General features: G+C 53.5%; 1 protein-coding gene across 3 annotated transcripts in view; it reads right to left on the reverse strand.

Annotated features, from left to right (window-relative positions):
• Positions 1 to 1,225: 1,225 nt before the first annotated feature.
• The window catches only part of LOC132819298 (E3 ubiquitin/ISG15 ligase TRIM25-like), a 21,970-nt gene continuing 27 nt past the window's right edge, over positions 1,226 to 23,168 (reverse strand). The window contains exons 1-7 of one of the 3 annotated variants that reach the window (XM_060830742.1): positions 22,313 to 23,168; positions 14,113 to 14,208; positions 8,313 to 8,546; positions 5,347 to 5,518; positions 4,472 to 4,555; positions 2,162 to 2,245; positions 1,226 to 1,981 (exon numbers count right to left, since the gene is read on the reverse strand). The exon at positions 22,313 to 23,168 is cut by the window's right edge and continues 27 nt beyond it. In XM_060830742.1, coding sequence (XP_060686725.1) covers positions 1,407 to 1,981; positions 2,162 to 2,245; positions 4,472 to 4,555; positions 5,347 to 5,518; positions 8,313 to 8,546; positions 14,113 to 14,208; positions 22,313 to 22,585 — 1,518 coding nt within the window. In that variant the 5' untranslated portion in view covers positions 22,586 to 23,168 and the 3' untranslated portion in view covers positions 1,226 to 1,406. Of the gene's footprint in view, positions 1,982 to 2,161; positions 2,246 to 4,471; positions 4,556 to 5,346; positions 5,519 to 8,312; positions 8,547 to 14,112; positions 14,209 to 22,144 lie in introns of all 3 variants that reach the window. The other 2 variants (XM_060830740.1, XM_060830741.1) reach the window with 2 other exon arrangements.

Raw genomic sequence — 23,168 nt, forward strand, 5'->3', positions numbered from 1 at the left:
TGTGATACTTGTTCATAAATCCCTGAAGGAGGCAGGACAGGGTGATAGGGTTGTAACAAAGGCAGATGGGACCCTTGCCTTTACCTGTTGAGGCACAGACTGTAAGAGCAGGGAGGTGATGTTGGGGCTGGACAGGACCTTGGTCAGGCCCAGATGGAGGACTGTGTGCAGTTCTGGGGTCCCCACGCTACAGGAAGGATGGGATTGTACTGGAGGGGGTGCAGAGGAACTTCACCAGGATGGTCCCCGGGATGGAGCATTTTATCCAGTCTCAGGTAAGCTCGGCTGTTTTCTTTAGAACGGAGATGGCTGAAGGGGGGACCCTGACGAAGGGGTATAAGATGAAGAGAAGCATAGACAGGGTGGTAGCAAACAGCTGAGGAGGGAAAACAAGGAGAGCAACTTTCTAACCAACTTGTTCAAGGATGTTATTACACACCTCTGGAACAGGTGGGACTTGCACCTGGGCCTCCTGGATCACAGGCAGGGACACTACCACTGCACCATAGAAGGCCTTGGGAGCCCAGGGATAGTGGAGCCTAATGAAAGCCAACTCTCCCTCTTCTCATCCATCATTGTAGAAAGGCAGGGACAGGGATCCAACATACCCCCATCCCTGAAAGCTGCCTGCTGTAAATAAACTGGGACACTCCTGGGAGCGGGGGGGGGACACAGAGAGAGAGTCACAGACTGGCTCGAAGCAGATCGGGATAGTGAAGGTCAGGGAAGGTCAGTGAGATTTCAGAAATCTGTTCAAAATCAGAGGTTTTACTTAAAGGAATGAGGAGGAAGTGGAAAGATGCTAAGGGGAAGTGAGAATTGATATTTTTAAACAGCTCGTGTCATTCTGTGTCTGGAACTGCTGTGGATTCCACAGAGTGTGTGTGAACACAACCAGCACCTTGTGCTGCTCTGGATAATCAAGTCCTGAGCAGGGTCAAGTCCTTCCCTGGGTAGACTGAGGCCCAGTGTTCACACAGGGCTGCTGTTTCTCAACCTGATCGGATCTCGATTTGTGGCCGAGTCTGTGGGCAGGACCTAACCACTGCGTTCTGTCTGTGGTTTCGCCCAAGTTCTCCTTTTGGGGAATTTCCTGCAGAGAGACAGGGCAGCCACCTGTTCAGGTTGGGGATCCAGGAAACCTCAGTGAGGGGAACATGGCTCTCCTCTTCCTCTGCCCACCCTCCCATTCCCCTCCCTGTCCCTCTCCCCGTAACTCAGCAGGAAAGCTCTCCTCCCATCCATGTTCTCTCTCTCTCTCTCACTCTGAGCACTGTCAGATGCCACTGAACAGATTAATGCTCCGAAAGGTACTTGTCGTGTCGAGGTTTCTGATCAGAGAGAAGAATCTATTTCCGGTTCGGACCCTGAGGCTTTGGACGATCATTAAGCCGGGATCCCGAGGATCAGGATCGGTTTCCGATCGGGGTCTGTCTCGCCGGTTTCTGGGACTTGTTGTTGATCCGGATCTTGGCGTTCCTGCTGACCCAGAAAGCTGGCAGCAGGCCCTGGCTGAAGCCGGTCTGGAACTGGTGCAGGAGCAGGATCGCCTGCTCACGGATTCCGTAGAACGACAGGGTCTGACTGGGAAAGTCCAGGAGGAGGCCGAGACACTGGTACGGGGAAGGCACAGGGTCGCTCTTCCTGTTATCGTGCCAGGCCACCCCACTGCCCTGGTCCAGCTCCAGGCACCAGGAGACCGCGTTCTCTCCCAGGATGGAGGCAGACCCACGGTCAGTCCGGTTGATTTGACGATAAGCCAAGCCAACACGCACGGAGCCCCCACTCACAGATACCTCCCAGTAATGGACGCCAGATGTGAACTCCTGGATTCCCAGCACCTGGTGCTGCCGAGTGAATCTGTCCGAGTGTCTGGGATGGTTCTGGTTCTTGGGATGCTGATTGGTCACAAGTTGCAGATCATCTGAAAGTAGCAGCCAATCAGATGCTGTGTTTGGGTCAAAGGTCACCACACTGAAGTCTGCAAGGAACAACAGAGGTTAGTGTACATTGCAAACTGCTATCGTCGCACACCCCACTCTCACCACAACTCAGCCATTCTGATTATTCTCCAGTCCAGCTACTGCTCAACCACCATTCAGTGTGAAGGAAAGTGAACCCCAGCTGTAACTCAGTGACAGGATGCCTGACTGATACTCACATCGCATGAGATCCTGCCTGGTTTGTGGTGGGGTTAGATACCTCTGACCGGGGCTGGATACAGACACAGTCACTGCTTCAGCTCCTGGCAAACAGAACCACAGTAAATGGACAATACTGACTTCCATAAAACTAACTTCAATCACAGAGCACAGCTCACTGTGTGTGCCAGTCTCTATTACTGAACACACCAGGTTCAAACACATACTGGGATCACACTGTCGGAGGCTCAGTACTGAGGGAGTGCCGCGCTGTCGGAGGGTCAGTGCTGAGGGAGTGCTGCACTGTCGGAGGGTCAGTGCTGAGGGAGTGCTGCACTGTCGGAGGGTCAGTGCTGAGGGAGTGCTGCACTGTCAGAGGATCAGTGCTGAGGGAGTGCCGCACTGTCAGGGGGTCAGTGTTGAGGGAGTGGCCTGCACTGTCAGAGGGTCAGTGTGAGGGAGTGGGCACTGTCAGAGGGTCAGTACTGAGGGAGTGCCGCACTGTCGGAGGGTCAGTGCTGAGGGAGTGGGCACTGTCAGAGGATCCGTGCTGAGGGAGTGGGCACTGTCAGAGGGTCAGTGCTGAGGGAGTGGGCACCGTCAGAGGGTCAGTGCTGAGGGAGTGCGGCACTGTCAGAGGGTCGGTGCTGAGGGAGTGGTCACTGTCAGAGGGTTAGTGATGAGGGAGTGGCCTGCACTGTCAGGGGGTCAGTGCTGAGGGAGTGGGCACTGTCAGAGGGTCAGTGCTGAGGGAGTGGGCACTGTCAGAGGGTCAGTGCTGAGGGAATGCCGCACTGTCAGAGGATCAGTACTGAGGGAGTGCCACACTGTCGGATGGTCAGTGCTGAGGGAGTGCCCCACACTGTTGGAGGGTAACTACTGAGGGAGCGCCGCACTGTCGGAGGGTCAATACTGAGCAGACATTTTCATTTTTAAAATCCTTCAGTTAGGGTGTAAAAGATTTACCCAACGTGACCAGGACAGGAGGGTTTGACCTATCAGGGGGAGGTGGGATAGGCAGGGATGTTTTTTTCCCTGGAGCATCTGTGGCTGAGGGTGACTTTACAGCGGTTTATAACATCACGAGGGGCAGAGATCAGATGAATAGCCATGGTCTTTCCCTAGGGTAGGGGAGTCCAAAACTGGAGCAGCACAAGTTTAAGGTTGAAGGTAAAAGGTGGGAGGCACCTTTTCGAGACAGAGGGTGGTGTGTGTACGGACTGAGATGCCAGAGGAAGTGGTGGAGGTGGGTACAGTTACATTTAAAAGACATTTAGACAGGTACATGAAAGGGAGGGGTTTTGAGAGATATGGCCAAACGCAGGCAAATGGGAACAGTTTAGGATACATGGTCAGCACGGATTGGTTGGGCCGAAGGGTCTGTTTCCGCGCTGTATGACTCTTTATTAGAACAGGAGCTGAGGACGTCATGTTGAGGTTGTATAGGATGTTGGTGAGGCCTCTTCTGGAATACAGTATGTCGCCCCGAGTGACCTCGTTATAGGAAGGACATTATTAAACTGGGTAAAAGCTAATTACTGCAGATGGTGGGATCGGAAACCAAAGAGAAAATGCTGGAAGATGTCAGCAGGTCTGGCAGCATCTTTGTCAAAGCCTGACAAAGGGTCAGTTAGACTCGAGACGTCAGCTCTTCCCTCTCCTTACAGATGCTGCCATACCTGCTGAGATTTTCCAGCATTTTCTCTTTTGGTTATTATTAGACTGGAGACGGTTCCAAAGGATTGACCAGGATGTTGCTGGGATTGGAGGGTGAGAGTTGGAAGGAGACACTGCGACCTGTCTCACTGGGGTGTAGTTTAAGGGATGACCTTCCAGAGATTTCTAGAGTTACAAGGGGCATAGAGAAGTTGAATATTGAAGGTCTTTTCCCTGGGGTGGGCGAGTTCAAAACTAGGGGGGTCTGCTTTGAAGGCGAGAGGAGACAGATTTAACACGGACGTGAGGGACAACATTTTCCACAGAGAGTGGTCTGGGTGTGGAATGAATTTCTGCAGGCACTCTGATAATGTTTCAATGACATTTGAGGAAGTAGATGGATAAGAAATATTTGGAGGGGTATGACCAAGTGTGGGCAGGTGAGACTAGTTTATTTTGGGAACATGGTCAGCGTAGAGCAGTTGGAACGAAGGCTGTTGGACTGTAACAGTGTGCCGTTTACTGCAATTTGTCAAAGAGCTTGTTGCCTGACTCTGTGAAGCTACAGCCACTGTTTCAATGCAGATGGGAGTCAGTGATCTCTGGAAGCAGGAAGTGAAATTTAATACTGGGGGCAGAGACAGCCGCACCAACCTCAGGGAGGCTGCAGTTACCTCGGATAGAGCCAGACTGGGCTGGGGGAGTGCTGTCCACTCCTGGCTGTGTCCCTGAAGCGGGGATCTGCTGGTCGTCCCGACCTGAGAAAGGGGAGCAGTCTCTGTTAGCCTGGACTGTGTCCCACAGTACACACACAACAGGTACTGCTCTGTACACATTCCACAAACACCATCCCGAGGGAGCTCCCCTCGGCACCAGCTCGGTCCCTGCTCAGACAAGGGCATGGGCACTGCACACAGGAATCCAGGGTGCAGCCTAGTAACGGAGCATTATGTCCCAATCAGCTGGCCCTGTCCCGGGATAACTCTGAACCGGGATAGCATTGACCAGGGATAGCCCTGACCCAGGATAGCCCTGACCCAGGAAAGCACTGAACTGGGATAGCTCTGACCCGGGATAGCCCTGACCCAGGAAAGCACTGAACTGGGATAGCCCTGACCCGGGATAGCCCTGACCCAGGAAAGCACTGAACTGGGATAGCCCTGACCCAGGAAAGCACTGAACTGGGATAGCTCTGACCCAGGATAGCCCTGACCCAGGATAGCCCTGACCCGGCATGGCCCTGACCCGGCATGGCCCTGACCCGGGATAGCCCTGACCCGGGATAGCCCTGACCTGGCTTAGCCCTGACCCGGGATAGCTCTGACCCAGTATAGCCCTGACCCGGGATAGCCCTGACTCGCGAAAGCCCTGACCCAGGATAGCACTGACCCGGGATAGCTCTGACCCGGGATAGCACTGACCCGCGAAAGCCCTGACCCGGGATAGCACTGACCCGGGATAGCCCTGACCCGCGATAGCCCTGACCCGCGATAGCACTGACCCGGGATAGCCCTGACCTGGGATAGCCCTGACCCCGGATGGCACTGACCTGGGAATTCTCCAGTGGGAATGTTAAGCTGAGTGAAGGCCTGTAGTTGTTCCCTGAGCAGGTCTGATAACACCTTGGTCGCTGCGGTGAGCTGGCTGAGGTGCTGTGGCAGCTCCGGCTGTTCTGCCTGTTCCAGAGGGACGTCCGGGCTCTTCCTCAATCCCTCTGCTCCCTAACGAGGAAAGACATGATCAAAGACAGTGGTTTCTGATTGAAGACGGAGCAGGCCATGGCTGGACTGGCTTCTTGCACCAACACTGACATCGTCTCTTCCTGCACAGCCCCCTCCCTCCCCCCTGCTCTGGGATGAAACTCTGATGGGGAGGGTCTGGTTGGGGAACTGCTGCTCATCGATGGTGCCGTTTTGGTGATGGGTTTCGTGAGCGGCCGTCATCAAAACTGCCAAGAGGTGGCCTGTCACCATCAACCCACAAAAGACAGTGACCATTACTCAAGGTCAGAAGCACAAAGCAACACTGACTGCCATAAACTCACAGAGTGGGAGACGGGGACTCACTGACTGTTCTCCGAGGTGCCAGCATGCACTTTGGGGGCTGAATAGCCTTCATCTGTGCTCTAAACAACTCACAAGATTGAATTGGCGGGTGTAGACAGACCACGCACACAGTACATGGTCTTGAGTGAAAGGCCGCTCACTGATGTGACCTTGGCACAGCCCCAGCAATGTCAGGACGTGGCCATGGAAACGGTGCTCTCAGCTCAGCCCCAGCTCGGTGCTGGGTACACAGCAGGACCAGGCCCTGTCGGGTGTGCGCTGCCCGAGGACAATTCCTGCAAACTACCAGCAGCCAGGCGTCTACAGTACAGCGAGTAAAAAGTGAGGTCTGCAGATGCTGGAGATCAGAGCTGAAAATGTGTTGCTGGTTAAAGCACAGCAGGTCAGGCAGCATCCAAGGAACAGGAAATTCGACGTTTCGGGCCAGAGCCCTTCATCAGGACTGAGGAGAGGGCGCCAGGCAGGCTAAGATAAAAGGTAGGGAGGAGAAAATTTGCAGAGGAGATGACCTGGGGTGTGCAGTGAGAGAGAGACTCACTGAAATCCTTGTAGAGGGAGGAAGAGAGCTTCTTCAAGGAAGGCATCCTTGCAAGAGGATTCGCAGTAGGTTAAAATCTTCGAGTAAAAAGTGAGGTCTGCAGATGCTGGAGATCACAGCTGCAAATGTGTTGCTGGTTAAAGCACAGCTCCTCCCTACCTTTTATCTTAGCCTGCCTGGCACCCTCCCCTCATTCCTGATGAAGGGCTCCGGCCCGAAACATCGAATTTCCTGTTCCTGTCTACAGTACAGCCTCTGGACCCCGAAAGGGTCATTCTGTCCCCAGGCAATGTTGGGATGGGCCACACGGAGAATACTAGAAAAACTCAGCAGGTCTGGCAGAGAGCTGCGGAGAGAGACACAGAGCTGACGTTTCCAGTCCCAGTATATGACTCTTCTCTGGAATTGCCCGACTTTATAACAGGGGCATGGGCTGCTGACCAGAAGGTGCACTGTCTGGATTATAACCCAGAAGTGAGCGGACGGAGAGAGGGTGGCCATCGTTCCATTGTCAGACAGGCCCCGGCTGGTCTCAAAACCCCCAACTCAGATATCTACATCCTCAGACTACCTCAGATAAAAAACTACAACAATAATAATGTACATTTATATAGCACCTTTGACATAATGGAAGATGCTGCCCAAGAGTGATGTGACACAGAAGCTGACACCTGGTCACGAAAGGCGATGAGATAATCTCTTGGGATCTTGCAGTGTACAAAAATTGGCGCTATAATAGCAACTGAACTTGAAAAGTCTTCCATTCCCAGAAGGTGCCTTGGAAACATTCAATAGCTATCAAAGGCGCTATAACAATGCGGTCCTCTCATTTTTCAAACAGGTGCTGAATAGGATCAACGAGCAACTCACTGCAGCCTCCTCCTCAACACCTTCCAAACTGCTCGAGGTCACCAGTTTCTGAACAGGGTGGGTGAGAGACGGGGGAGGGGTTAGAATAATGAGGAAGAGCCAGAGAAGAGATGGAGGGACAGGAACAGGAAGAGGAAGAGGGGCCGAAGGGTGGGGGGGACAGACAAATAAGGAGAGGAGACAGAGAGTGATGGCTGAGAGAGTGAGTGAGGGAGTGGCAGGGGGAGGGATTGAGGTACTGAGTGAATGAGGGAGAGAGTGAGTGGGGGAGAGAGTGAGTGAGGGAGGGAGTGAGTGAGGGTGAGAGTGAGTGAGGAAGGAAGTGTGAGAGAGTGAGTGAGGGAGTGAGTGAGTGAGTAAGTGAGGGAGTGTGAGTGAGGGAGTGACGGAGTGAGTGATTGAGAGAGTGAGAGAATATGTGAGGGAGCGAGCGAGGGAGTGAAGTAGTGAGGTAGTGAGTGAGTGCGTGAGGGAGCGAGTGAGTGAGGGAGAGAGTGAGGGAAGGAGTGCGTGAGGGATTGAGTGAGTGAGTGAAGGAGTGAGAGAGAGAGAGTGACTGAGGGAGGGAGGGAGTGAGTGAGGGAGAGAGTGAGGGATTGAGTGAGTGAAGGAGTGAGTGAGAGAGAGTGTGAGTGAGGGAGTGGCAGGGGAGGGAATTGAGAGACTGAGTGAGTGAGGGAGAGAGTGAGTTTGAGGAAGTGACTGAGTGATTGAGAGAATATGTGAGTGAGTGAGGTAGTGAGTGAGGGAGGTAGTGAGTGAGGGTGGTAGTGAGTGAGTGAAGGAGTGAGGGAGGGAGGGAGTGAGGTAGTGAGTGAATGAAGTAGTGAGTGAGGTAGTGAGTGAGGGTGGTAGTGAGTGAGGGAGGGAGGTAGTGAGTGAGTGAGGTAGTGAGTGAGTAAGATAGTGAGTGACTGAGGGAGGGAGTGAGGTAGTGAGTGAGGGAGGGAGGTATTGACTGAGGGAGGGAGGGAGGTAGTGAGTGAGTGAGGTAGCGAGTGAGTGAGGTAGTGACAGAGTGAGGTAGTGAGGGAGTGTTACCTGAAGGAGGGCGATGGCTCTGTCCTCCTTGAGCAGTGTGTGTAGTAAGTGGTGTTGGTGTTGAAGGTGGAGGAGCTTGTCCTGTAGATGTTTCCGGAAGGCCTCGGCCTGCTCGAGGTAGTGACCCTCTGAGTTGTGCAGGAACACTCCGAGCTGCTCCTCGGTTTTCCTCAGTGTCCTCAGCACCTCCTCAAACTCCTCATGGACCTCCTCACGGAGCTGATGGAGCCAGCCCTGGGGACACAGGGAGACAGCACAGAACCTTCTAGAATGGGGTCTGGGAGGACGGGCCATGGGGTCAAGCTGAGAGTCAGACAGATACATCCCCCCACACTCCCCTCCCCCACACTCTCCCCCCTCCCCCACACTCTCCCCCCTCCCCCTCCCCCTCACACTCCCCTCCCCCCACACTCTCCCCCTCCCCCACACTCTCCCCCCACACTCTCCCCCTCCCCACACTCTCCCCCTCCCCCTCACACTCCCCCTTCCCCCACACTCTCCCCCTCCCCCCACACTCCCCCCCCCCTTTCCCACTGTCTCCTCCTCCCCCTCACACTCCCCCCCACTCTCTCCCATCCCCCTCACACTCACCCCCACACTCTCCCCCTCCCCCCAACACTCTCCCCCTCAATCTCCCCCTCCTCCTCCTCACCTTCTCCCCTCCTCCTCCTCACCTTCTCCCCTCCTCCTCCTCACCTTCTCCCCTCCTCCTCACACTCTCCCCCTCCCCCACACTCTCCCCCTCCCCCACACTCTTCCCCTCCCCCCACACTCTTCCTCTCCCCCACACTCTCCCCCTCCCCCCCACTCTCCCCCTCCCCCCCACTCTCCCCTCCCCCTTTCCCACTGTCTCCTCCTCCCCCTCACACTCTCCCCCTCACACTCCCCCCCACTCTCTCCCCATCCCCCTCACACTCACCCCCACACTCTCCCCCTCCCCCCAACACTCTCCCCCTCAATCTCCCCCTCCTCCTCCTCACCTTCTCCCCTCCTCCTCACACTCTCCCCCCCCCCTCCCCCCACACTCTCCCCCTCCCCCCCACACTCTCCCCCTCCCCCCACACTCTTCCTCTCCCCCCACACTCTCCCCCTCCCCCCCCCACTCTCTCCCCCTCCCCCCACACTCTCCCCCCCCCCCCCCACACTCTCTCCCCCCCTCCCCCACACTCTCTCCCCCTCACCCCACACACTCTCCCCCTCCCCCACACACTCTCCCCCTCCCCCAATTATGTTGTCTGCGTGATGCCCCTGAGCTGCTCCGGGACATCTTGGATATGAACAGTGAACGAGCAGAGGCCATAGTACACCCTGGCACCAAGACATTGTAAATAAAGCAATGGGGCCCTGAAAACGGAAGAGAGAGAGTTCGGACGCGAGCTCAAAGGTCGTCATCTCAGGATTACTGCCAGTGCCACACGTTGGTCAGAGGAACTGTCAGTTAAATAGGCAGCTAAAGGGGTTTGATGGTGATGGTTTCAGATTCCCGGGACATAGGGACTGTAGTGGGGATCTGGGCAGGACCAGGACTGATGCCAGGGTGGGGGAGTTGGTCACGTGGGTGGGGAGACTTTAAAATAGAGCCAAAAAGTGCAATGCTGGAAAAACGCAGTCGGTCAGGCAGCATCTGAGGTGCTGGAGAATCGATGTTTCAGGCCTAAGCTCCTCATCAGGAATTAATCTTCATCAGGAATTAATCTTCATCAGGGCTCGCAATTAAAACAGCGAGGAGATGGGAACCTAGACACGACGGCGGGAGGGAGGGGAGTAACAGTAAAACCTACCTGAAGATGGAGTGGGAAACAAGGAGAGCAGTGGGCAGAGAATTCAAGGCACAGTGCAAACTATTGTGAACAGGAATCAAAATGTTAAGGAGACAGGACACCAACCTTAAAGCATGGAACATTTGCAATAAAGGGTAAAATTAGTGCTGCAGCTAGCTGTAAACGGGAGTGATATTGGGGGGATTATAATAGAATGGTTGCAGGAAAGTAAATACTCATGAGTAGTCATTGTGTAGGAAGGACAGACTGAAAAAGACTCAGAGAGTAGTAGGGGCGTGGAACGCTCTCCCTGCAACTGCAATGGACCCGCCAACTTTAAGGGCATTTAAATGGTCATTGGATAGACATGTGGATGAACATGGAATAGTGTAGGTTAGATGGGCTTCAGGTTGGATTCACAGATTAATGCAACACAGAGCCTGTCCTGCGCTGGAACGGTCGATGTTCGATGTCGTTTATATGAGGTGGGGGAGCGTTGCTGGTTAAAGACAATATCAAGCAAATAGTGAGGAGGGATTGGAAAACTGGGACAGCCCTATTCAACAAGGCAAAACCCAGGGAACTACTGACCAACTCACCTCAGCCTTATCATTGGAGAAATATTGGAATCAGTTTTTACAGAAGTAACAGTAGAACATTTGCAAAATCATAATCTGATCAAGGAGGGTGGCCATAGTGAGGGAAACTGTGTCTGACCTTAACTTAATGTTGTTATCATTCGACTGTTAATCCAGAGATCCTGCAGCTGATCTAGGGACCTGGGGGGGGGGGGGGAAGAGTGGAGGGAGGAGAGTCAGGGGAGAGGGGGGAAGAGGGGAGGGAGGGGAGGGGGAGAGGAGAGGGGGGAGCCAGGGGAGAGAGGAAGAAAGGGGAGAGAGGAAGAGAGGGGAGGGGGGAAGAGGGGAGAGAGAGGGAAGAGAGACGCGGGAGAGAGGGAAGAGAGAGGAGGGAGGAGAGGGACAGAGGGGGAGACAGAGGAGACGGGGGGAGGGGTTAGAGTCCAGTGTAAGAGTAAGGGGGAAGACAGACAGAAGATGGGGAAGGATGTCTTCACTCAGAGAGCTGTGAACCTGTGGAACTCCCCGCCACAGGAAGCTGTTGGGGCCAGTTCATTAGATAGATTCAAGAGGGAGCTGGACATGGTCCTTGTGACTAAAGGGATCAAGGGGTATGGAGAAAACATGGGAGTGGAACACTGGGATTACATGATCAGCCATGATCATACTGAATGGTGGGGCAGGTTTGAAGGGCCGAATGGCCGACTGCTGCACCTATTTGGGGGCAGAGTTCCTTGTGTATATTTGAGGCTGAGACAGAGAGATTCTGGATCAGCCAGGGAATGGGGGGTTCCAGGGAAAGGGCAGGAATGTGGGTGTGAGGTGCATCACTGCAGCCATGATTCCATTGATTTGTGGAACAGTATCAGGAGGCTGAATGGCCTCCTGCTGTTCCTATCCTCGATGTTTCGATGACATGGCTATGAGTAGGTTGATGGAGAGGAGTCTGGCTGGATCACTGCCACCTGGTGTTCCGGATATCCGATGTGTGGAGTCCTGGGGCAGAGTCACACAGACACAGACAAAGGTGGGGGGGGGGATAGAGAGATACACACACACACACACACACAGGGATAGACACAAACAGGCAGATGGTCACATAGAGACAGACAAAGGTGGGGGGGGGGGATAGAGAGATATACACACACACACACACACACAGGGATAGACACAAAGAGAGAGACAGCTAGACACTCATACAGAGACGCAGATAAAAGGCAGTGAGACTGAAACAGAGAGAGAGACAGACAGACAGTCACACAGACACACACAGACATAGAGAGATAGATTGTCAGAGACAGAGAGAGGCAGACACAGAGAGCCAGATAGGAGACAGTGAGGGCTGCAGATGCTGGAGATGAGAGTCAAGAGTGTGGTGCTGGAAAAGCACAGCAGGTCAGACAGCATCTGAGGAGCAGCAGAGACGATGTTTTGGGCATAAGCCCTTCATCAGGATGCTGCCTGACCTGCTGTGCTTTTCCAGCACCACACTCTTGACAGAGAGCCATATAATCAGACAGACATACACACACACACACACAGAAACAGATACTCACACAGACAGACACACACACACATACAGAAACAGATAATCCCACAGACACACACACACAGAAACAGTTACTCACACAGACAGACAGACATACACACACACACACACACACAGAAACAGATACTCACACAGACAGACACACACACACAGAAACAGATAATTCCACAGACACACACACACAGAAACAGATAATCACACAGCCAGACACACATGATATGGGTAATGTAATTTCTGCAGTTTCACACACTCTCTCTCTCTCACGCAGGAGTCACACATTCTCTCACACACACACTCTCTTATACACACACACACACACTCTCACACATACACACGCACATCACACACACACACCACATGTACACACACACACACTCTCACACACATACACACACACACACACACTCTCACACGTACACACACACACACACACACACTCTCACACGTACACACACACACACACACACACACACTCTCTCACACATACACACACACACACACACACTCTCACACACACACACACACTCACACCACACACATTCTTTTGGTATGGGTAAGGTAATTTCTGTATTAAAACTGAGGTTTAATAAGTAAAGGCTAATTATGAGCAACTAGGCCATATGGGAACATGGACCAGAAGTCACCTCTGTTATGTCAGGAACATGGTAACCTTGGGCAAGATACCAAGGAATGCTTCAGTTAGACACAGAGGGCAAAATACAATAGAAGCCCTTTATGACATGTAGATAAATGCTTTAACCAGCAGAATTGTTAAAAACAATATAACATTTAATTCAGCAGAATTGTTAAAATAATATAACATTTAATTAAAGAATTGGCAGAGAAAAGTGTGAAATGTTTTAACCAATGAAATTGTCATTAATGATTTTGAATGTAAGAAAAATGTATAGCGTGAGATGTTTTAACCAATGGAATTATCACTAATGTTTTTAAATGTAAGAATAATGTATAAATATTAGTGCTGTAAAATCTTCCGTCGCGATTCTTCCGAAGCCCCTTTGGAAGATGCCCAAACTTGCAAGTTTGAAATAAACATCCGTTGCTCATTTGTGTGCCTCGCAGCATTTCGATTTGCCACGGGAAAAGCGGTAGCCGGAGGGGATGAGGGGTGGTGCTGACAGCTTGGAGTTCGCCTCCTAGGACGGGACCTTGTGGACAGTCTCCCTTGAAGTCAAGGGTTAAAGGACAGTCCGCGGTCGGCAGAGTGTGGAGGCAGAACCCGGTTGATCTGAACCATAGCCCTAGTGTAGAATAGTTAGCCGAGTGTCAGGGACTATTCTCCGGAGATTTAGAATACCTAGACAGAATTCACTTATAACACACACACACACACACAGAAACAGATACTCACACAGACAGACACACACACACACACACAGAAACAGATAATCCCACAGCCAGACACACACACACACAAACAGATAAACCCACAGACACACACACACACAGAAACAGATAATCACACAGCCACACAGACACACACACACACAGAAACAGATAATCACACAGCCAGACACACACACACAGAAACAGATAATCACACAGCCAGACACACACACACACACACACACAGAAACAGATAATCACACAGCCAGACACACACACACACACACAGAAACAGATACTCACACAGACAGACACACACACACACACACACACAGAAACAGATACTCACACAGACAGACAGACACACACACACACACAGAAACAGATACTCACACAGACAGACACACACACACACACACAGAAACAGATAATCCCACAGCCAGACACACACACACACACACACAGAAACAGATAATCCCACAGCCAAAGACAGTGACACAAAAAGACTGGACCACAGCCAGACCCATGTTAATGAGACTCAGAGAGTGCGCACTGTCACGTCTCACCTGTTGTGTGGTTATTGTATCCTTCCAGGCCGACAGCTCATTGACTGTTGCCTGATGCTGTAAATCCACCAATGCCTGATACTTCATTATTCTCTCCTGTTAAATCACAAACATTAAGTCGAACATCAGTGTCCGTCTCCTGAACTTTGCTCTTATTGCAAGTTATTTTAATAAAATCTTTTACACAATCTGGAGTTTCTCGTTGGGCCCAGTGTTTACAGCCCGTCCCTAGTTGCCCCACGAGAAGGTGGGGGTGAGCTGTCTTCTTAAACTGCTGGAGTCCGTGTGCTGTAGGTAGACCCACTCGGCCCCGAGGGAGCGAATTCCAGGATTGTGATACAGAGACAGTGAAGGAGCGGTGATATATTTCCCAGTCAGGATGGGGAGTGACCTGGTGGGGAACTTGCAGGGGGTGGTGTTCCCATGTATCAGCTGCCTTTGTCCTTCCCGCTGGAAGTGGTCGTGGGTTTGGAAGGTTTGAGGATCTTTGGTGAATTTCTGCAGTGCATCTTGTAGATAGTGCACACTGCTGCTACTGAGTGTGGGTGGTGGAGGGAGGGGATGTTGTGGATGTGGGGCCAATCAAGCAGCTGCTTTGTCCTGGATGGTGTCCAGTTTCTTGGGTGTTGTTGTCCAGGATTTTATGGACTCAACATACCTGTGCAATTTTCCACATTGTAGGTGCCAGTGTTGTAACTGCACTGGAACAGCTTGGCTAGGGGAGAGACAAGTTCTGGAGCACAAGTCTTCAGTGCTATTGCCAGAATGTTCTCAAGGCCCACAGGCTTTGCAGTATACCCAGTGCCCTCCTGCACTCTCCCTTGAACCAGGGTTGACCCCCGGTTTGATGGTAATGGGTGAGTGGGGGATATACCGGGCCATGAGGTGACAGATTATGCTGGAGCACCGTTCTGCTGCAGTTGATGACCCACAGCGTCTCATGGATGCCCAGTTTCAAGTTACCTGATGTGTTCTTAGTAAGTGGGACAATGAGTCAATTTGGGTTTAAGATGTCAATTATCAGAGCTGCTTTGAACATTGTGGTATTTGTATGTTGATGATGAGAATGATGCTTGAGGGGAGTATCCAAGGTTGATGATATGAAAGGGTGACCAACAAGAAGTGAAATTGGATGTGTCCCAGGCCGAAAGCCTGATTCAGGATTTCCAAAACGAGACCGTTACCCCTCACAAGCTCTGACATGGCGGGGGGATCACAATTTCAGGGACATCCTGAAACACACCATGGGAAAATGTAACCTCGGCACCGAATCCATGGATGTCCCTCGGTCAAGACCACCCAAAATGGAGAAGAGGCGTCCGACAAGATGCCAGACAAATCTTACGTTGACCCAGTGGTGGCCGCGAACCAACAGCAGGAGGGTGTGAAAACCTGAACAAAACCCAAACCATCCTCCTGGTCCTTCTCTGCTTGTGGCGGCTTTATCGCTCCAACACGGAACTGATTCATCACCTCAGGACCACCAGGGGCAGGCTGCGAGCTGTCACCCTTCATCCCAGTGGACTGCCTTTGGGAACGGTCCATGACGTAGTGACTGAAACAGGTTTCAATTCCAGCTGCATGCAGACCACGATTACCAGTTTGTGAAATGAACAGTAATTTCTGAACATTTGTAATGTTTGTGGATAAAACGTGGGCATCATGGGCTGAGCTGAAAATGTGTTGCTGGTTAAAGCACAGCAGGTTAGGCAGCATCCAAGGAACAGGAGCCAATCTGAGAAGGAGCTGCATTCTGGATCCGCTGTGGGCCACATGCTGCCGGAATTCGAGGATTTGAACCCAGCAATAGTGATGGCACAGTGATATATTTCCAGGTCAGGATGGTGAGGGGCTTGAACATACAACCAGGAGTACCCATTCTGCCCCTCGACACTGTTCTGCCATTCACACAATCACAGAGAGAGACAAACAAAACTATTGACGCTGGAATCCAAAAACAGACAGGCAGGAGGGAGAGGAACACAGCAAGGCAGGCAGCATCAGGAGGGAGGGGGAACACAGCAAGGCAGGCAGCATCAGGAGGGAGAGGGAACACAGCAAGGCAGGCAGCATCAGGAGGGAGGGGAACACAGCAAGGCAGGCAGTATCAGGAGGGAGAGGGAACACAGCAAGGCAGGCAGTATCAGGAGGGAGAGGGAACACAGCAAGGCAGGCAGCATTAGGAGGGAGAGGGAACATAGCAAGGCAGGCAGTATCAGGAGGGAGAGGGAACACAGCAAGGCAGGCAGTATCAGGAGGGAGAGGGAACACAGCAAGGCAGGCAGCATTAGGAGGGAGAGGGAACACAGCAAGGCAGGCAGCATCAGGAGGGAGAGGGAACACAGCAAGGCAGGCAGCATCAGGAGGGAGGGGGAACACAGCAAGGCAGGCAGCATCAGGAGGGAGAGGAACACAGCAAAGCAGGCAGCATCAGGAGGGAGAGGGAACACAGCAAGGCAGGCAGCATCAGGAGGGAGAGGGAACACAGCAAGGCAGGCAGCATCAGGAGGGAGAGGGAACACAGCAAGGCAGGCAGTATCAGGAGGGAGGGGGACACAGACAGGTAAAGGGTCAATGGGTAGAATGAATCCAGTCAGTGGCAGGGAGCAGTGAAAGGGAGGGTGATGGTCTGGGAAGTGAGTCGGGAGAAGGGAAGGGAGGTTATTGGAAATTGGAGAACTCCGTGTTGAATCCTCTGGGCTGGAGGCTGCTCAGGTGGAAGATCTTGTACTCTGCTTGAATTCTAGTAGTCTGTTGGTTATTTCCTGGTGCTCTCCTGGGTAGTATTCGGTGTTTTCTCTGCTGTGGCCTGGTTTGATTTTTGGTCTGAGAATCCGGGTTTCTTGTTCGTGACAATGAGAATCGCAAATGCAGACCAGCTCTGACGGAAATCTGTCAATGTCCCTGAACGCATTCCGTGTTCCCTCTGAAAGAAGGACTGAGTGCACAGGTGGGCAGATCATCCTTCATTCCTCTCTGAGACCATCAGCACTGCTGCCTCACAGCACCAGGGACCTGGGTTCGATTCCCACCTCAGGTGACTGTCTGTGTGGAGTTTGTACGCTCTCCCCGTGTCTGCGTGGGTTTCCTCCGGATGCTTTTGTTTCCTCCCACAGTCCAAAAGATGTGCGGCTCAGGTGAACTGGCCATGTAAAATTGTCCAGTGTTCAGGGATGTGAAGGTTAGGTACATTAGTCAGGGGGAAATGTAGGATAACAGGATGGGGGGGTGTATCTGGGTGGGTTACTTTTCAGAGGGTCAGTGTGGATGTATTGGGCCGAAGGGCCTGTCTCACCTACTGCAGGAGTTCTAATTGTCCAAGTTTTGAGGTAAGACATGTCTTTGCAGCCGGGGGTGGTGTGTCGTGGTAGCACTGACCTCTACACCGCTGAAACCAGGCGCCAACTTGAGGACACCTCTTCCTACTGCCCCCTCAACCATGACCCCACCCTCCATCACCAAACCATCATCTCCCAGACCATATAGAACCTCATCACCTCAGGAGATCTCCCACCCACAGCTTCCAACCTCATAGTCCGGGAACCCCGCACTGCCCGGTTCTACCTCCTTCCCAAGATCCACAATCCTGACCACCCTGGCCGACCCATTGTCTCAGCATGCTCCTGCCCCACTGAACTCATCTCTACCTACCTCAACACTGTCCTATCCCCCCTAGTCCAGGAACTCCCAACGTACATTTGAGACACCACCCACGCCCTCCACCTCCTCCAAGACTTCCGTTTCCCCGGCCCCCAATGCCTCATCTTCACCATGGATATCCAATCCCTCTACACCTCCATCCGCCATGACCAGGGCCTCCAATCCCTCCGTTTTTTTCCTCTCCAGACGTCCCCAACAGTACCCTTCCACTGACACTCTCATTCATCTGGCTGAACTGGTCCTCACCCTTAACAATTTTCCCTTCCAAAGCTCCCACTTCCTCCAGCCCAAAGGGGTAGCCATGGGCACACGTATGGGCCCCAGCTATGCCTGTCTCTTTGTTGGCTACGTAGAACAGTTGATCTTCCGTAATTACACCGGCACCACTCCCCTCCTCTTCCTCCGCTACACTGATGACTGCATTGGCGCCACCTCGTGCTTCCGCGAGGAGGTTGAGTAATTCATCAACTTCACCAACACATTCCACCCTGACCTTAAATTTACCTGGGCCATCTCTGACACCTCCCTCCCCTTCCTGGACCTCTCCATCTCCACTAATGACAACCGACTGGATACTGACATTTTTTACAAACCCACCGACCCCCACAGCTACCTGGATTACACCTCTTCCCACCCTACCTCTTGCAAAAATGCCATCCCGTATTCCCAATTTTTTCGCCTCCGCCGTATCTGCTCCCAGGAGGACCAGTTCCACCACAGAACACACCAGATGGCCTCCTTCTTTAGAGACCGCAATTTCCCTTCCCACGTGGTTAAAGATGCCCTCCAACGCTTCTCGTCCAAATCCCGCACCTCTGCCCTCAGACCCCACCCCTCCAACCGTAACAAGGACAGAACGCCCCTGGTGCTCACCTTCCACCCGACAAACCTTCGCATAAACCAAATCATCTGCCGACATTTCTGCCACCTCCAAACAGACCCCCCCACCAGGGATATATTTCCCTCCCCACCCCTTTCCACCTTCCGCAAAGACCGTTCCCTCCGTGACTACCTGGTCAGGTCCACGCCCCCCTACAACCCACCCTCCCACCCTGGCACTTTCCCCTGCCACCGCAGGAACTGTAAAACCTGTGCCCACACCTCCTCCCTCACCTCTATCCAAGGCCCTAAAGGAGCCTTCCACATCCATCAAAGTTTTACCTGCACATCACTAATATCATTTATTGTATCCGTTGCTCTCGATGCGGTCTCCTCTACATTGGTGAGACTTGGCACCTCCTAGCAGAGCACTTTAGGGAACATCTCTGGGACACCCGCACCAATCAACCACATCGCCCGGTGGCCCAACATTTCAACTCCCCCTCCCACTCTGCCGAGGACATGGAGGTCCTGGGCCTCCTTCACCACCACTCCCTCACCACCAGACGCCTGGAGGAAGAACGCCTCATCTTCCACCTCGGAACACTTCAACCCCGGGGCATCAATGTTGACTTCAACAGTTTCCTCATTTCCCCTTCCTCCACCTCATCCTAGTTTCAAACTTCCAGCTCAGCACAGTTCCCATGACCTGTCCCACCTGTCAACCCTCCTTCCCACCTATCCACTCCACCCTCCCCTCTGACCTATCACTTTTACTCCCACCTCCATCCACCCATTGCATTCCCAGTTACCTCCCCCACAGCCCCCCTCCCATTTATTTCTCCACCCTCTAGACTTCCAGCCTCATGCCTGATGAAGGGCTTTTGGCTGAAAGTTGAAAATGTGTTGCTGGTTAAAGCACAGCAGGTCAGGCAGCATCCAAGGAACAGGAAATTCGACGTTTCGGGCATAAGCCCTTCATCAGGAATGAGGAGAGGGTGCCAGGCAGGCTAAGATAAAAGGTAGGGAGGAGGGACTTGGGGGAGGGACGATGGGGATGTGATAGGTGGAAGGAGGTCAAGGTGAGGGTGATAGGCCGGAGTGGGGTGGGGGCGGAGAGGTCAGGAAGAGGATTGCAGGTTAGGAGGGCGGTGCTGAGTTCGAGGGAATCGACTGAGACAAGGTGGGGGGAGGGGAAATGAGGAAACTGGAGAAATCTGAGTTCATCCCTTGTGGTTGGAGGGTTCCCAGGCGGAAGATGAGGCGCTCCTCCTCCAGCCGTCATGTTGTTATGTTCTGCCGGTGGAGGAGTCCAAGGACCTGCATGTCCTCGATGGAGTGGGAGGGGGAGTTAAAGTGTTGAGCCACGGGGTGGTTGGGTTGGTTGGTCTGGGCGTCCCAGAGGTGTTCTCTGAAGCGTTCCGCAAGGAGGCGGCCCGTCTCCCCAATATAGAGGAGGCCACATCAGGTGCAGCGGATGCAGTAAATGATGTGTGTGGAGGTGCAGGTGAACTTGTGGCGGATATGGAAGGATCCCTTGGGGCCTTGGAGGGAAGTGAGGGAGGAGGTGTGGGCGCAAGTTTTACATTTCCTGCGGTTGCAGGGGAAGGTGCCGGGAGTGGGGGTTGGGTTGGTGGGGGGTGTGGACCTGACGAGGGAGTCACGAAGGGAGTGGTCTTTGCAGAACACTGATAGGGGAGGGGAGGGAAATATATCCCTGGTGGTGGGGTCCATTTGGAGGTGGCGGAAATGACGGCGGATGATACGCTGTATACGGAGGTTGGTGGGGTGGTAGGTGAGAACCAGTGGGGTTCTGTCTTGGTGGCGGTTGGAGGAGTGGGGCTCAAGGGCGGAGGAGCGGGAAGTGGAGGAGATGCAGTGGAGGGCATCGTCGATCACGTCTGGGGGGAATCTGCGGTCCTTGAAGAAGGAGGCCATCTGGGCTGTGCGGTGTTGGAACTGGTCCTCCTGGGAGCAGATGCGGCGGAGACGAAGGAATTGGGAATATGGGATGGAGTTTTTACAGGGGGCAGGGTGGGAGGAAGTGTAGTCTAGGTAGCTGTGGGAGTCAGTCGGTTTATAGTAGATGTCTGTGTTGAGTCGGTCGCCTGAGATAGAAATGGAAAGGTCTAGGAAGGGGAGGGAGGAGTCTGAGACAGTCCAGGTGAATTTGAGGTCGGGATGGAAGGTGTTAGTAAAGTTGATGAACTGTTCAACCTCCTCGTGGGAGCACGAGGCAGCGCCGATACAGTCATCGATGTAGCGGAGGAAAAGGTGGGGGGTGGTGCCAGTGTAGTTGCGGAAGATGGACTGTTCCACATATCCTACGAAGAGGCAGGCATAGCTGGGGCCCATGCAGGTGCCCATGGCAACTCCTTTAGTTTGGAGGAAGTGGGAGGATTGGAAAGAGAAGTTATTCGGGGTGAGGACCAGTTCAGTCAGTCGAAGGAGGGTGTCAGTGGAAGGGTACTGGTTGGTGCGGCGGGGAAAGGAAGAAGCGGAGGGCTTTGAGTCCTTCGTGATGGGGGATGGAGGTGTACAGGGACTGGATGTCCATCGTGAAGATAAGGCGTTGGGGACCGGGGAAGCGAAAATCCTGCAGGAGCTGGAGGGCGTAGGTGGTGTCCCGAACGTAGGTGGGGAGTTCTTGGACTAAGGGGGACAGGACCGTGTCGAGGTATGCAGAGATGAGTTCGGTGGGGCAGGAGCAGGCTGAGACAATGGGTCGGCCGGGGCAGTCAGGTTTGTGGATTTTGGGCAGGAGGTAGAAACGGGCGGTGCGGGGTTGTGGGACTATGAGGTTGGAGGAAGTGGATGGGAGATCCCCTGAGGTGATGAGGTTATGGATGGTCTGGGAGATGATGGTTTGGTGGTGGGAGGTGGGGTAGTGGTCGAGGGGGCGATAAGAGGAGGCGTCCGCGAGCTGGCGTTTGGCCTCAGCGGTATAAAGGTCGGTGCGCCAAACTACTACCGCGCCTCCCTTGTCTGCGGGTTTGATGGTGAGGTTGGGATTGGAGCGGAGGGAGTGGAGGGCTGCACGTTCTGAGGGTGAGAGGTTGGAGTGGGTGAGAGGGATGGACAGGTTGAGGCGGTTAATGTCGCGGCGGCAGTTGGCTATAAATAGATCGAGGGCGGGTAAGAGGCCAGCACGGGGTGTCCAGATGGATGGGGTGTGTTGGAGGCGGGAGAAGGGGTCGTCAGAGGGTGGGCGGGAGTCTTGGTTGTGAAAGTAGGCTCGGAGGCGAAGGCGGCGGAAGAATTGTTCAATATCTCGCCGCGTGTTGAACTCATTAATCCGAGGGCGTAGGGGAATGAAGGTGAGGCCTCTGCTGAGGACTGATCTTTCATCCTCAGAGAGGGGGAGGGATGGAGGGTTCAAGGTGGATGGGGTGCGTTGGAGGCGGGATTCCAGGTAGATGGGGTGCGTGGGAGGCGGGATTCCAGGTGGATGGCTGAAAGGTTGATTCTCCTGCTCCTGGGATGCTGCCTGACCTGCTGGGCCTGTCCCACCACTCTCTGATCTGCAGTATCTGTTAGTGTTGGTGATCATTACCCGGGCTCTCTCAGCCTCCTCCTTCAGCTCTCCTGTCTGGTGTGTCTGATGGTCTTGTAGATGACACAGCCTACAGATAGCGACTCCCTCTGTGTGACAGTACAATTCCAGCTCCCAGTGGTGGATTTGGCAAAATCTTCCCAGATCCCCAGAGCAATCAGCACTCACTCTGGGACTGGGAGCAGCACTCACTCCGGGATCGTCCTGGACTCTCCCTCGTTTCCAGGCTTCAGTGATCTGACACAGGCGGATATTTTTGGCCAGTTGAGGTCTTTTGGGGAATTCACGTCGACATTCCGGGCAGGAGTAGGAGCCGCTGCTCTCTCGGTCCCAATGCTTGGAGATACAGTCACTGCAGAAAGTGTGGCCACATTCCGTGCTCACTGGGGAACGGAAAACATCCAGGCAAATGGAGCATTGTAATTCCTTCTGAATTTCCATCGTGTCCTCTCCCCTCCGGTGGCCCCAGCTCCTGGTCAGCCTCGGGCTGCACTTACCCCCGGGGGTCCTGACCTGGCTCCACCCCAGGGGGAGGGGAGGCCTCTGTCTCTGACTGGCACCCCTCCCGGCTTTAAGGACTGACTCCCAGGCAACACTCTCCGCCAGACAGTCACCCTACCCCTGCCCCCTTCTCTCTCTTCCCGTGCCTGTCTCTCTCTCTCTCTCTGTCCCTGCCCCCTTCTCTCTCTTCCCGTGCCTGTCTCTCTCTCTCTCTCTGTCCCTGCCCCCTTCTCTCTCTTCCCGTGCCTGTCTCTCTCTCTCTCTCTGTCCCTGTCCCCTTCTCTCTCTCGGTCTCTGTCTCTCCCCCTCTCTCGGTCTCTCTCTCTCTCTCTGTGTATGTGTGTGTCTCTGTCCCTGTCTCTCCTTTCCTCTCTCTCTCTCTCTCTCCGTGTCTCTGTCTCTGTCTCTCTCTCTCTCTCTCTGTCCCTGTTCCCTTCTCTCTCTGTCTCTCTCTCTCTCTCTCTCTCCTTTCCTCTCTCTCTCTCTCTCTCTGGGTCTGTCCCTCTTTGTTTCTGTTTCCGGA

Source organism: Hemiscyllium ocellatum, chromosome 10, assembly GCF_020745735.1.
Source record: "Hemiscyllium ocellatum isolate sHemOce1 chromosome 10, sHemOce1.pat.X.cur, whole genome shotgun sequence".
In the NCBI taxonomy this organism is placed as follows: domain Eukaryota; kingdom Metazoa; phylum Chordata; class Chondrichthyes; order Orectolobiformes; family Hemiscylliidae; genus Hemiscyllium; species Hemiscyllium ocellatum.